General features: G+C 43.1%; 1 protein-coding gene across 1 annotated transcript; it reads right to left on the bottom strand.

The window, feature by feature from the left end:
• Window positions 1-2,235: 2,235 nt before the first annotated feature.
• LOC134009133 (uncharacterized) lies at window positions 2,236-12,875 on the bottom strand (the record flags this gene model as incomplete). The annotated part of the gene is given in 7 exon segments (XM_062448857.1): window positions 2,236-2,423; window positions 2,426-3,333; window positions 4,816-4,989; window positions 5,063-5,239; window positions 11,953-12,027; window positions 12,305-12,672; window positions 12,822-12,875. Coding segments are annotated over 7 exon segments (1,944 nt in total), but the record flags the coding sequence as incomplete, so codon positions are not given.
• Window positions 12,876-13,932: the final 1,057 nt, after the last annotated feature.

Below are 13,932 nucleotides of genomic sequence, written 5' to 3'. Positions count from 1 at the left end.
CCTCTTGAGAGTGCGGGTTTCATCTGAATACCATGAAGCCAATTTATTGTCTTTTCTTTTCCTTGATTTGAGTGGGGCAACAGAGTCTAGGGATAGCTGAAGAACCAAATTCAGATCCATCGTTTTAGCATTTAATGATTTATTTGGGACGTCAAGTGCTTCTAGTGCAGCGGGTAGAATACTAGCCAGTTCCAGAGCTGTGTTTGGGGTTATGCAGCGTCTAGTAGAAATATTCTGAGTGCCTCCAAGGCTCTGGCAGAGGTCCATTTTGAAGGTAACCAGGCAGTGGTATGATAATATAGGATTGTGGGGGTGGACAATCACATGACTAATCTTGATTCCCCGCGTGAGAACTAGATCCAATGTATGCGAGTGAAGATGGGTAGGTTTGGAAACCACCTGAGTGAGACATGTGGAATACATTAGAGCAGTAAAGGCCTTACTTAAAGGATCCTTTGGGTCATCCACATGAATGTTAAAATCACCCATAATTAAGATGTTATCAGTATATGTCACAAGATCAGCACTAAAATCTGCAAATTCCTCCAGGAAGAGGGAATACGGGCCGGGGGGCCGGTATAGAGTAACTATACAAAATGAGGGAGGGGGGGCAGGATTAGTAGTATTATTCCTTTTTAAAGTAGTTGGTGGTTTCATGCAAATTATTTCAAATGATTTGAAAAATTTAAAGGTGTTTACAGATTTTAGGCTGAGGTTGAAGCTAGCTTCATATATCATAGCAACACCACCACCTTTCTTTGATACACGAGGGATGTGTGAGTACGCAAAATCCGGACGCGATGCTTCATTCAGGGGGGAATATTCGTCAGGTTTTAACCAGGTTTCGGTGAGTCCAATCAAGTCCAGGCTGCATTCGGACATGAGATCATTAATCAAAACGGCCTTTGTGGATAGAGATCTGATGTTTAGGAGCCCAACATTCCAGTATGGGTTTTTGGCAGCTTTAGACGTAGATAATTCTTCTGAAAAGGCGGCACTGTCATCAGAAAACTTAGTAGGAAGAGCAATGAGGGAGCAAGGCTGAATACATTACATTTAGACATTTAGTCATTTAGCAGACGCTCTTATCCAGAGCGACTTACAGTAAGTACAGGGACATTCCCCCGAGGCAAGTAAGGTGAAGTGCCTTGCCCAAGGACACAACGTCAGTTGGCATGACCTGGGAATCAAACTGGCAACCTTCGGATTACTAGCCCGACTCCCTCACCGCTCAGCCAACTGACTCCTAATACATATTAAATTGGTATAATTCCTAATAATTGAAGGCCGAAATTTAGAAAAAGGGAGGAGGGCCAACACCGTCTCAATGGGAAAAACGACATCAGCAACCACACTGGCTACACTACAAGCTAGGCTATCGGGCCCCCAACAGCTCACAACATACCCTATCAGACTCTCTAAGAGACTGTGGCCCGGCTTGTTCTAGTGAGTGTCAGGCCTGCTCTAAAATAGCTTCAATATTCCTAGACAATAGAAAAGCACCTCTCCAGCTCGGATGGAGCCCGTCACTTTTCAACAAGCCAGGTTTGGCCCAGAAACAAGACCAATTATCTACAAATCCTAAACCCTGTTCTGAGCAGAAGCGAGCCAACCAACGGTAAAGAGAGACAAGTCTGCTGTAGATCTTGTCAGTCCCCCTAACAGGTAGTGGGCAAGAGACTATTACTCGATGCCGACACATCTTTTGAGCAAGGTCACATGCCCGAGCTATATTAACCTTCGTGACCTCTGACTGCCTCAGCCTAACATCATTGGTGCCGACATGAATGACAATATTCTCATACCTATCATCAGTGCGTGCGCCATGTGCCCACCATGCTGCAAAGGTGAAACCGGTGGGGCTAATCTTGAGTCCTCCTTCGCGCTAGGACTCCCTGCCAGTGATGCTGCGCCAGTCGCATCTAAAGTTACTAGCATACGTTCTTCCTCAAGCGACTGGACGCGACTCTCTAACAGAGTCAACTTTTCGAGCAAAATGACACATGTAGGACAATGTGAGTGGGTGTGAGACATTATAGTTAATTTACGTTAATAGTTTATGCCAACCAGGATAATCCGTCAAGAGCGTTGAGTTGGCTAGTTCAACAGGAACAGTAGCGTCGGGCTCCAAGGAAGAAAGCCGCGCAGAGTAAACCTATAAGTAAAACAGTAAATGTGTAGATTAAATCGGGAAGGACAAAATAAATGAATAAATGAAGTAATATATATATATATGTTCTGTATGTATTGCAGTTTCTGGAGACTTTTGCCAGGAATCCCGATGAGGAGTGCATTGCAATAGTCCAGCCTGGAGGAGACGAAGGCATGGACAAGCTTTTCTGTGTCAACCAAAGTGAGCGTGGGACGGAGTTTGGCAATATATCTGAGGTGAAAAAAGGAGGTTTTACACAGATGCTTGATGCCTCGAAAGTCAGATGGGAGTCAATTTTAACACCCAGGTTGGTGGCTGATGGTGAAAGTGTAATATCCTGGCCCAAAAAAGTGATGCTGGTGACGACGGATGACCGGACCTGTTGAGGGGTGCAGACTAAAATGGCTTCAGTCTTGGAGCTGTTTAATTGCAGCAAGTTTTGCTTCATCCATGCCTTAATCTCCTCCAGGCAGGTGGTCAGGGTGGATGATAGCAAGGCTGCAGAGGAGGTTTTGTTTGTCCTGAGGTACAGTTGAGTGTCATCAGCGTAGCAATGGAATGAAATTCCATGTCGGCTGATGACATGGCCAAGGAGGAGCATGTACAGAATGAACGCTGCGGTCAAATCCAAGAGGATGAGTAGAGAAGGTGAGCCAGCATCAGTCGTCATCAGTAGGTCATTTGTGACCCTGACCAGAGCTGTTTCTGTGCTGTGGCTGGGGCGAAAGCCAGACTGAGATTTTTCAAACAGGTTGTTTTGTTTGAGATGGTCCTGAAGTTGCGCAGCAACTACTTTTTCCAACACCTTGGAAAGGAATGGAAGGTTGGAGATGGGCCTGTAGTTGGCAAAAACTTCTGGGTTTAAGGTGGGTTTTTTGAGTAGTGGTCTGATGACAGCAGTTTTCAGTGTAGATGGAACATGGCCAGACAGGAGTGAGTGATTGATGACCTTTGTGATCAGGGGGCTTATGGCATGGAGATTGGATTTTACCAGGGCTGTGGGGAAAGGGTCCAGGGCACAGGTGGATGGTTTCATCTTTCTGATGATGCTCTCAACCTCTTGCTGTGAGATGCCGGAAAAACAGCAGAGAGGTTGGGTAAACCCAAACTGCGGGTCGGCAGTCTGGACAGGCAGGGTGGAGGAGGTGGATAGGAGGGAGTGGATGGTGTCAACCTTTTCTCTGAAAAAGGAGATAAAATTGTTGCACCTTACATTTACATTTAGTCATTTAGCAGACGCTCTTATCCAGAGCGACTTACAGTAAGTACAGGGACATTCTCCCCGAAGCAAGTAGGGTGAAGTGCCTTGCCCAAGGACACAACGTCATTTTGCACGGCTGGGAATCGAACTGGCAACCCAGATTACTATTGCCAAAATACGAAAATTTCTCTCAAAGGATGATGCCGAAAAACTAATACATGCATTTGTTACGTCCCGATTGGACTATTGCAATGTGTTGTTCTCTGGCCTCCCAATTACCCACCTAAAAAATGTACAGCGGGTGCAAAATGCTGCTGCTAGACTATTGACCAGAACAAGAAAGTTTGATCACATAACATCTACTCTTGTCTCTCTACACTGGCTCCCTATCCAAGCCAGAGCTGACTTCAAAGTTCTACTACTAACATACAAATCTCTGCATGGATTGGCACCACTGTACCTCTCCGGTCTCCTTGCACCCTATTGCCCCGCAAGGACACTTAGATCTCAAGATGCCGCATATCTGGTGGTTCCCAAAATTAAGAAAAAAACAGCTGGAGGTAGGTCGTTCTCATATAGAGCACCTCTTCTCTGGAACAAATTACCCGTCTCAATTAAGATGTCTGATACTGTTTCGACATTTAAAATTAGGTTAAAAACGTTATTGTTTAGTCAATTCTACGACTGTTAAAGGTAAGTATGTTACTAGTTGGAGGCAACGGGGGACGGGTTGTTTCCATCCTTATTCTATAAGTATAACTTATTTTAGAGTTCTCTTCCCCTGGAACAGATTTCATGTTCCAAATGAGGGGGGCTGTCGCTGTCTTGGTGTGTGGGGTTGCATCAAATTCCCCTTTTTTGCTCTGTTAAATTGCTGCACCAGTCCACACTTGACCGGTGGGGATCTCATTCTATTATGACTGTAACTGTTAGCTGCTCCTGGCATTCTCTAATCCCTGCTCTCCTCTCTCTGCCCCCCCCCCACACACATCCCTTGTGGTGTGGGGGGTTTGAGTTGTCAGCACCTGCCTGGTCGTCGGTCAGCCAACGCTGGACCTGGTCGCGAGTCTCCCGGTCCTGTCCTACATCTATAAAGTTGAACAATGGATTTTGGTGTTTTAAAAACCCATCGACACTGTATGACTATGTTTAGCCTGTGTTCTGCTCCTCTCTCTCACCAACCGTCTCTGGAGGAGGGGATCCCTCTCTGAATTGCTCCTCCCAAGGTTTCTTCCATTTTTTTCTCCTGTTGAGAGTTTTTTGGGAGTTTTTCCTTGTCTTCCTTGAGGGTTTAGGTTGGTTGAGGGGCAGTTCTATGGGCATATGTGAAGCCCTCTGTGACATGCTTGCGTGTAAAAAGGGCTATACAAATAAATTTGATTTGATTTGATTCAGATTACTAGCCCGACTCCCTCACCGCTCAGCCACCTGACTCCCCTTTTCTCTTTTCCCCCTGACTTACCTTTTCTCTGTGGCTTCAAGATGAGAGACAGTTTGTGGTTTCAGGATGTGGTTTATAGTTGAGAAAAGTTGTTTGGAGTTTCCAGGGCTATTGTTGATAATGTTGGAGTAGTACTGTGACTGTGCTTCTCTCAGGGACCTTGCATAGGCCTTCTGGTGGTCTCTATAGGCTTGCCTATGGACAGTGAGTCCTGAGGCCTTGAGGCATCGCTCAAGGACATGCCCAGCTGTGCAGTTCACAGGTGTACCAAGGGGATGAGCGTTCAAAGGTGACAGTTTTTGTTCTGAGAGGGGCGTGAAGATCTAGGAGACTGCTAAGTGATTTATTGTAGAAGTCAACTGATTCATTGACTGAGGAGAAATCGGCAGAGGAGAGATGCTGGAGGTCTATTGTCAGGGTGCCTGGGTTGATCTTTTTCAGGTCTCTGAAACAACGTAAATGTGTTATTAATGAGTTAAAATAGGAATTAAATACATAAGTGTTATTAAATGTGTCAAGGGCTTGATAATCTACAGTTGCCTGCCTTTATTGTAGCAAGTTTTACAAATGGTTGCACACATACATGACGGTTGTTTGTAGAGTTTAATTCCTTGATTTTAAAGCAGATTTCACCATTTTGTAATGAACGTTATTATGCTCATGGCATGATTCCAAGTTTTACACAAATCACAAAAATATGCTGACCCCGCTGGCTGTCGTAATCGCCATATCTTTAAAACACTGCCCTCCTTCTGATTTTTGATGTAGAATTGACCCTGGTACGAAATTAAGAAAATACTCATCAGAGATCGACAACAGCTGACGCAATCGTCAATGGAGGCTGACGGGGCTCTCACGTAGCAAACCAAAGTTTTTACAGCAACCTACATTAAAATCTCACCATCTGGCTGTCTTCACAATAGTCATATCGTCATAACATTGCCCTCCTTCTGTTTTTTGGTGTAGAATTGACCGAACTATAAAATTACGAAAATACTAAACTACTATGACGTTTGCATGGCTGCCGCCTAGGCAGTCTCACGGGCGAACCGCACTTGCTCAAATTACAAAGACTTTCACGACCTAAATAAAAAATCAGAGATGGCAGTTCCACTCGAAATTGCTTTCTCAACAAAACCCAATGGTTGGTAATTTTGGGGGTTGGCATTTTTCACTCATAATCCAAGCTCCAATTTGCGTGCTAGAACGTCTCTATCACGTTGTATCCATACGTCGTTGCTAACGTGTGCTGACGTAGTGACGTAGGCTAGCACTGGTACCCTTCGTTGACAGAAGACACTTTTTGCCACAAAAACGTTGTAACCTCCTAAACTGTGCAACGGAATGTAAATAAAAATACAAGCAACTCAATCGCTACCAAGACGAAACTTTTGACACCTAGGTTGTCTATATAGTCCAAATATTGACTGAGGCTTAGGGGGGCAAAAATAAATAATAATAAATAAATATATATGTGAGAGAACAAAGGTTGTGCTCTCGCCAAAGGCTTGAGCACACCCAATAATAAAGTCACACAAACTGGAATATCAACTCAAATACTCAAAAGGACTCAATTGGCTCCTACACTTTTGATATTCCAGATCCTTAGTTAGTTTAAAAGCAAACCATTACAAATCTAATTTGGTTAATGGGCGTGAATTAATAAATTTATTGTTATCCATCTTTTTCCTAAGCAGAGTCAGAGAGGATACCATGGCATGGGAGATGTCCTACAGTGTTAGATGTACTGCTTCAAATTGAAATCTAAACTTTTTTGTTACGAAGCATTTGTTGGAGTTACGCAAGTTTTTCAGGACAAAATTACACAATCCGGCTTCTGTGTTTGTGACAGGCAGCTACTTTTACTTTTTTATTTAATAACCTTTTCAGTTATGGAGAATTCCGGTTTATCCACTAATCACTAGAAGGGTCATATCTTTCTAACCAAATAATATATTTATTATATGGGTGCTGTTCTACATTTCCAACAATTATGTATATTTCATACGCACTTTGTCCTCTATCTTGTAATAAAAGTCGTTGAAAATGAAGATGTCGCCTACAGACGGAGCTTATTGTAAACATTGATGCATGAAATGTTGTTTTCTCATGATTTCCCTTAAATAATCATACATATTGGCTCTACTACAGTGTGCCCAAAAATATTTTGGCGCACAGGTGCGAGCAACTTTTAACCATAGACATACCGTTTATGGTTTTAACATATTGCAGCTGTCAGTTACGTGCAAAGAGGTGGTGGAACTTGAGAATACTCAAACCATTCATTGCAATGGGACACGTTTATTCCTTTCAACTAACAATAATCATGACTTGGATAAACCTCATAGGCTGCATCCTGCGATAGCCTACTGCGTCTGGCCTGCGCTGTAACAGCCTGGCTAGCAATCTAGCTAGCTAACCTTCAACCTCAGTGTGAACAATCGAACTAAGCAAAGTAACATCCAACACTACACATATCAAAATAAACACAAGAGTTCAACAATAGAAAATTAAACAATGCTTCCGTGAACAAAATTAACCCCCCCAACTAAGTCCCCTTCTGTCTGCCGCAGGGCATGCTGAAAACCAAGAGTGCCGACCGTTGCGAATACAACATAAAAACTACATTTTCCATTAGCGATCAACAAGGTTTGAACCCATCCACCACGATGACCTCATTCGGATCACTACAGAGGGGCCCTCCCTGGAAATGTTTGATGCCTCTAAATGTGCTGATCAAGACGCCCACTGATTAGTGATGTGTCGTTCGTGAACGATTAGTTCATTTTGAACAAATCTTTACAAGGACTCGGGAGTAACGAGTCCTCTCAAAAAGTGATTCGTTCATTTTCTCGTGGCCGCGCATCGGGACTGTTGCATAGGCTCGTCCAAGTAAACAGAAATGATTCGTTCATTTCCCGACTCGGTCTTCGGGTACGAGTCTATGGATCATTTTTCACGTGACCTGCAGAGGCTCTGTACTGGTAGCTAGAGGAAACAAATGATTTGTTCATTTCCCGACTCGGTCTTTCTACGAGTCTTTGGATCATTTTTCACGTTTCCTGCATAGGCTCTGTACTGGTAGCTAGTGGAAACAAACGATTCGTTCATTTCCCGACTCGGTCTTTCTACGAGTCTTTGGATCCTTTTTTCACGTGACCCGCATTGTATTTTTTAGTAGAGGAAACAGTTTCTTCATTCCCTTTCGCGTGGCCGCTGTTTTAGTAAGACGTGAATGATATTCGCTCAAGTCATCATACTGACTGGTTTTGTTATTTTCACTTTACATTTACACTTACAGTTTAGTGCAGTGTAATTGTTTGCCGTGATAATTAAATGCTAGTGTGATAATAAATGACCAAATCATACAAACTGTCATGATACATTATTTTAATGCAAAATAAAAATAAATTTTAAAATAGTATCTGCTGGTGCACATGCACTAACCTACATGAGAATATGATACGTGTTTGCAGTGGACGTATAGCCCCCCCCTGTTGAAATGAACGAATGACTCGAAAAAAGATTTGTTCATTTTACTGAACGAGATTCAAAGAACCGAATCAGTAAAATGATCTGAACTTCCCATCACAACCACTGATGTATATGTCTGTTGACCTCACAAGATGGCGCCCAAACAAAACGGTTTTGCCAATTACCCAGAATTCAACGCGGCGTGACGTCAACTTCGCATTCTCTATAATGTACAATTAAAAAAAAAAGAAAATGTGATCGTTCGAATGCGGGTACTTGCGATTTCGACCATTCCAACTGAATATTTTTCTGATGGACAAAAACTAGGCCACAAACGCTTTCAAATGCACTAATGAAAAGGCTAAAAAGTAACACTAGCATGGTAGTAGCATTGCTACAAGTATTTGCTAGCTAACATAGCCCGGAAGCTAACTAAAGCTAGCTAGCTACCGTTTCGGAAAAATAACTAATAAAAAAATAACCGTCGGAAATATTTAGAACTCATGCGTCTAAAGGTAAATATTAGTTAATTCCCAGGCAATAGAAAACATACATTACGCACTTAATTACTTTCGTTTTTGAAGTGTGCTACACAACAGCATGCTGTAAGATCGCCTATACTCTTGCTTGGTATCATTGTTCCCGTATCAAGTGCGGCATATTCACCTTACGCCTGGGACACACTGGCTGCGAAGCGCCTGGACGCGCCGTGCAGCGCCACGATCGGCTACGACTGAGCAAAAGCTGTTCACACCAGACGTGCATTTCTCTGCGCCAGTCACCAAGCCTTTCAGCTACTCTGAGCTTTCCTTTAGGCTGACATGGTACATAAACATGGCATTGGCTATATCCCAGCATTGATCCTTATCTACGTTGTCCTTGTAAAATTGTTGCTGACATACAACAACTCCCTGTGCTTTTCAACTTCGCGAATATATTTGATGCTGAATTTAGAAATCGACTTGGGGGTTCTCTCTCGGTAGGCTATGTCTGCGTGTGTGTTGTGTGCAACTCGTTTCTCTCAAACAACTACGGGCATGCTAGCTCAACGGATCAATCCGTTTATTGGGTGTGATTTGCCTTCGGCAAGGGCACAACCTTTGTTCTCTCACATATATATATTTGGGTGTGCTTTGCCTTCGGCAAGGGCACAACCTTTGTTCTCTCACATATATATTTATTATTTATTTTTGCCCCCCTAAATCTTTGTCAATATTTGGCCTACATAGACAACCTAGGTGTCAAAAGTTTAGTCTTGGTAGCGATTGAGTTGCTTCTATTGGAATTTATGTTCCGTTGCATGGTTTAGGCTCAAGTTAAGTTTTTGTGGCGAAAAGTGAAGCTAACGGTGGCTAATTTGCTAGCCACAGTCACTGACGTTACTAACGTCACTACGTCACTAACGTCACGAAAACACGCGTGACTACCTTTGGCAGAACATTCGTTTCGCATCTGTTAACTTGGGGGATAGCTAGGCTAACTATAGCTTTACTGCAAGGCAGCTAATTTGCTAGCCACAGTCACTGACGTTACTAACGTCACTACGTCACTAACGTCACGAAAACACGCGTGACTACCTTTGGCAGAACATTCGTTTCGCATTTGTTAACTTGGGGGATAGCTAGGCTAACTATAGCTTTACTGCAAGGCAGCTGCAGAAACGCCACAAGCAAAGAGGCCAGGGTGATAACTATTTACTCATTTTACTTTGTGAAATGACACAAATTGTGATGTGTAATGTACAATATAATCTGATATTATTAAGGAAGTACATCTACTTTCGGAAACAGTAGTCTACTATTTCACTGAAGTATTAGCATCATGACATTATAGCCTGTGTTGCCCGGGCAACACATACTACAGTGGTCTATGATGTATCTGTTTTCAATCGTTAAAATAAACATTCCTCACATATACATTTTCGTTGTAGGATTTATTCTGACATTAGTAAACGATTTGTTGGTGAAATTACCATTACCTGTGGTTTCAAACCAGTGTAGCTCACTGCAACGCTGTAGCTTACGCGAGACACACTACAAAAACATCTACAGTACAGTACACAGCTGTTTAGGAAGTCAAACGGCGACAGAACATGTTCAGCACTCCCCTTACTTAAATCAAAAGTCTATCTAACTACTAACCTGAACTTGGGATGTCTCACTCGACACAAAGTGTGTGAACTGCATGAGCTCGTCTGCTAGGGACGCATCTAGGTCTGTAGGATACGTGGCTGTCAGCCTAGCAGCTCGTTCGCGCACATCACGCTCATCATAGTCCCTGTCAAATAAAACGCCAAAGAGCTCACACACATCTGTGTAGGCACTGATCCGTTTTGATAGGCAAGAAGTGAGTTTGGCCGGGTTTCCCAGATTCGTTAAGAGCTTCTTAGGAGCGTTCTAAGAGCGTTCTGAGCTTCTTAACGAATCTGGGAAACCCGGCCTTTGTCAATAATCACATAATATGTTTCCACTTTGAATCTTAGACTGCCATTAGTAAAGACGACCTCCTCATCGTTGTCACACTCGTCAGCAAAGCTCTTTCTTTTTCTCCTACGTGAAATGTCATACTGATAGTCCTGTGTAGCACTGACAGATCGTGCTGATTCTTCCAGCTCTGCAAACTGGTCTCGTAACTTGCCAACATAGGAGAGCAGTGACTGTAAAAGCCGCACAGCAGTTGCTAAATCTATGTCTCTAGTTTGAAGTTGGTCACTGGTTGCTTTAAATCTGCCTAGTATTCGGTCCCACAACATGATCATCATAACACTTTCAAGTGTATCAAGTTTCGCAACCAACGCAGAAGCCTCACGTTTGCATCGTTCTTTTTCGTCACTGTCCGAGGCTATTTTGGCAAATGAATCTTGAATTGCCCTGTAATTTCTGCATAGAGTTTTCGTTGAGTCTGCTCTACAGCTCCACCTCGTAGCACAGAAGGATTTTAATGTATGGCTAATGTCGCTGTTTTTGAAAACTGTATTCCAGCGATGAGTTGAAGCACTGCAAAATGTATAAAGAGACTGTAGAAGTTCAAAAAAATAAATTACATCTGCACAACAGTCTTCAATGGTATTAACACCAACAAGGTTTAAGGAGTGGGCGGCACATGGTGTATAGTGGATTAGAGGGTTTACTTTTTTTAACTGAGCTTGGAGTCCGTTATACTTGCCAGACATGTTGCTAGCATTATCATAACTTTGACCACGACAGTTCGCCATGTCCAGGCCAAGGTTTCGCACCATGCTAATGACAGATTCCGCTAAACTAAGGCCTGTGTGGCTGTGGATGGGCTCAAATCCTATGAACCTTTCAACTACTTTCCCACTTGCATTAACAAATCGGAATACAAATGTCAGCTGATCCACATGAGAAATATCTGGGGTGGAATCGACGATAACAGAGAAGTATTTCGCCTGCTTAATTTCATCTGCAATGACTTGTTTTGTTTTGTCACCCATTAATGCAATAAATTCATCACACACAGTGGAAGAGATGTATGAGGGCTTGCCTTTCCCCTTTTTGCCATGCTTTACAAGGTGTTCTTTTAAAAATGGATCGAAATGTGCAATGACCTCCAATATCCCAAGATATTCCCATTATGCACCGAGCCCAACAGTTCGTTGTCGCCTCTGAAAGCTAACCCCCTAGCTGCCAAAAACTTGATGACAGTAACCACACGCCTGAGTACCTCTGTCCAGTACCGTTGTTCTGCCTCACATTGTCGTACAAGTGCAGCATCCACTCGGCAAACGATTTGGGATCTCTGTATTAGAGACGACATATTCCGTCTATGTTCCAAACTTTTTTCATGGACCCCGATCCTCTCCGAGTGTTTCCAATCGCTAAATCCACTGATGAAGGCATGTTGTTGGGTTTGGGGTGACAGGAGTTTGCAGGCATGACAATAAACAGTAGATGGTGAATAAAGCAGCCATTCCCTCGGGACGACTTCGTTGTTTTGAAGACAGCAATTAAATAGGTCATTTGTGAGAGAGCGGGTTCGACACCCAAGCCCAGACTCCCTCACTGATGCTAGGTACCTGCTAGCCCGGTTGTGGAAGGCAGCGGGCCCTCTGTGGATGGTCTCCTCCCTCAGCGTCTCTGTCAGGGGTCCCCATAGTGCCGGATCTGACGGGAGTGTGAAGGTGCTGCGGGGGCTGGAGCTACCTGCTGTCTCAGCTCCTTCAGTTGGGCTTGCATCATGTTCGTTGTGATTATGTGGAGGCTGTTCATCCTCGTCGTCCTCTTGCTCTTGGCTCAGTTGGCTGTCGTCCAATGTCTTACTGCTAGCTTCCACACTGGTGGTGGCCTGACTGCTAGCACCACTAACTTTAATGTTAGTTGTTTCCACAGCCACAACAGGTGAAGGAGGGATTTCACTGTTTCCATCGCCTTTTCTAAGAGGGCACTGATTTTGAGTAAAAAAAACAACTATTTTTGGTATATGTTTCAAATTGTTGACTAATTTCAATTCATTTTTTCTTTTCAATTTTCTTTTAGCACTCCCGCTTAACTGTTTCTCCATCTCCCTACACTGTTTCTCCCGCTTCAAGTCACGTGACTCTCGCTCGCAGTGTTCTTGGCGTAGAGCTGGCAAGCCGCAAGCGGCATTTGTGCAGGCAGCTACTAAAACTACACAAACACTGTTTTTGACGTGATTAAACATAATATTTTGATCGAACGAGTTGCAATAAAGTGCCCACATTAAGGAAAGTAAGGACTGCGTTCATAACGTGATATATTCCTAACATTTTGTCCAGGGCCCCTTAAATGTCATGTGCCCCTGGGCAAGTGCCCAGTTGCCCTAATGGTTAATCCGGCCCTGTCTACTGTACACAGCTGTAGGAAGTCAAACGGCGACAGAACATGTTCGGCACCCCCCTTACTTAAATCAAAAGTCTTTCAATAGGTGAAACTATCTGACTACTAACCTGAACTTCATTGCCACAACCTAAACTTTGTCAATCTGTTCATGAAAATAATTAATTTCAGCCTAAACCGTACAACGGAACGTTAAATCCAATTTAACCAACGCAATCGCTACCAAGACGAACACAGCAGTAGTCTAGTACTGTACTGTAGTAGTAGAATTTACCGGGGCAGCTTCTCCACACAGGGCTATATCGCATTTTGCGTTGTTACTGACAATGATCGCTACCAGTGAGCTTTTTATGAATGATTTTCCACTAAATAAATGTCAAGCTTATTTACGTTTTTGGGGGCATATTTTCAGTTAGCAGATGGTACTGTTTGAATCGCGATTCCAGCTTCTACTGCCGGTAACGTTGTAGAATAATCTTCAAAGGGAGTTCTTTATTAATGAATGAATGCAATATGAGTAGGCTAAATGCCTGAAAATATCACGAGAAAGGAAAAACATAAAAGGACGTTTAAGTCATAGAGATTAGGACAATTTTTACACCGGTCTGCCAAACGTATTCGTTTTGATTCAACGATGAGGCTGCCTCTTGCAGGGGAAATGAGAAGACATCATATTTCATTCTACACTTCACTCGTATTTTGAGTTGTAAATGAGCAGCAAAAAAAAGATGTTTTTAAATCTATGTAATCTTTATAAATAATAAGTAGGCCCTATGTATTTTTATATAAAATATACAGACCCCTGTGCAACCGACGCAAGCAAGCACACCCTACAATTTGCCCAGAA

This window comes from Osmerus eperlanus, chromosome 22 (genome assembly GCF_963692335.1).
Source record: "Osmerus eperlanus chromosome 22, fOsmEpe2.1, whole genome shotgun sequence".
NCBI classification, from domain to species: Eukaryota; Metazoa; Chordata; class Actinopteri; order Osmeriformes; family Osmeridae; genus Osmerus; species Osmerus eperlanus.
This window is presented reverse-complemented; position numbering and strand designations above follow the sequence as displayed.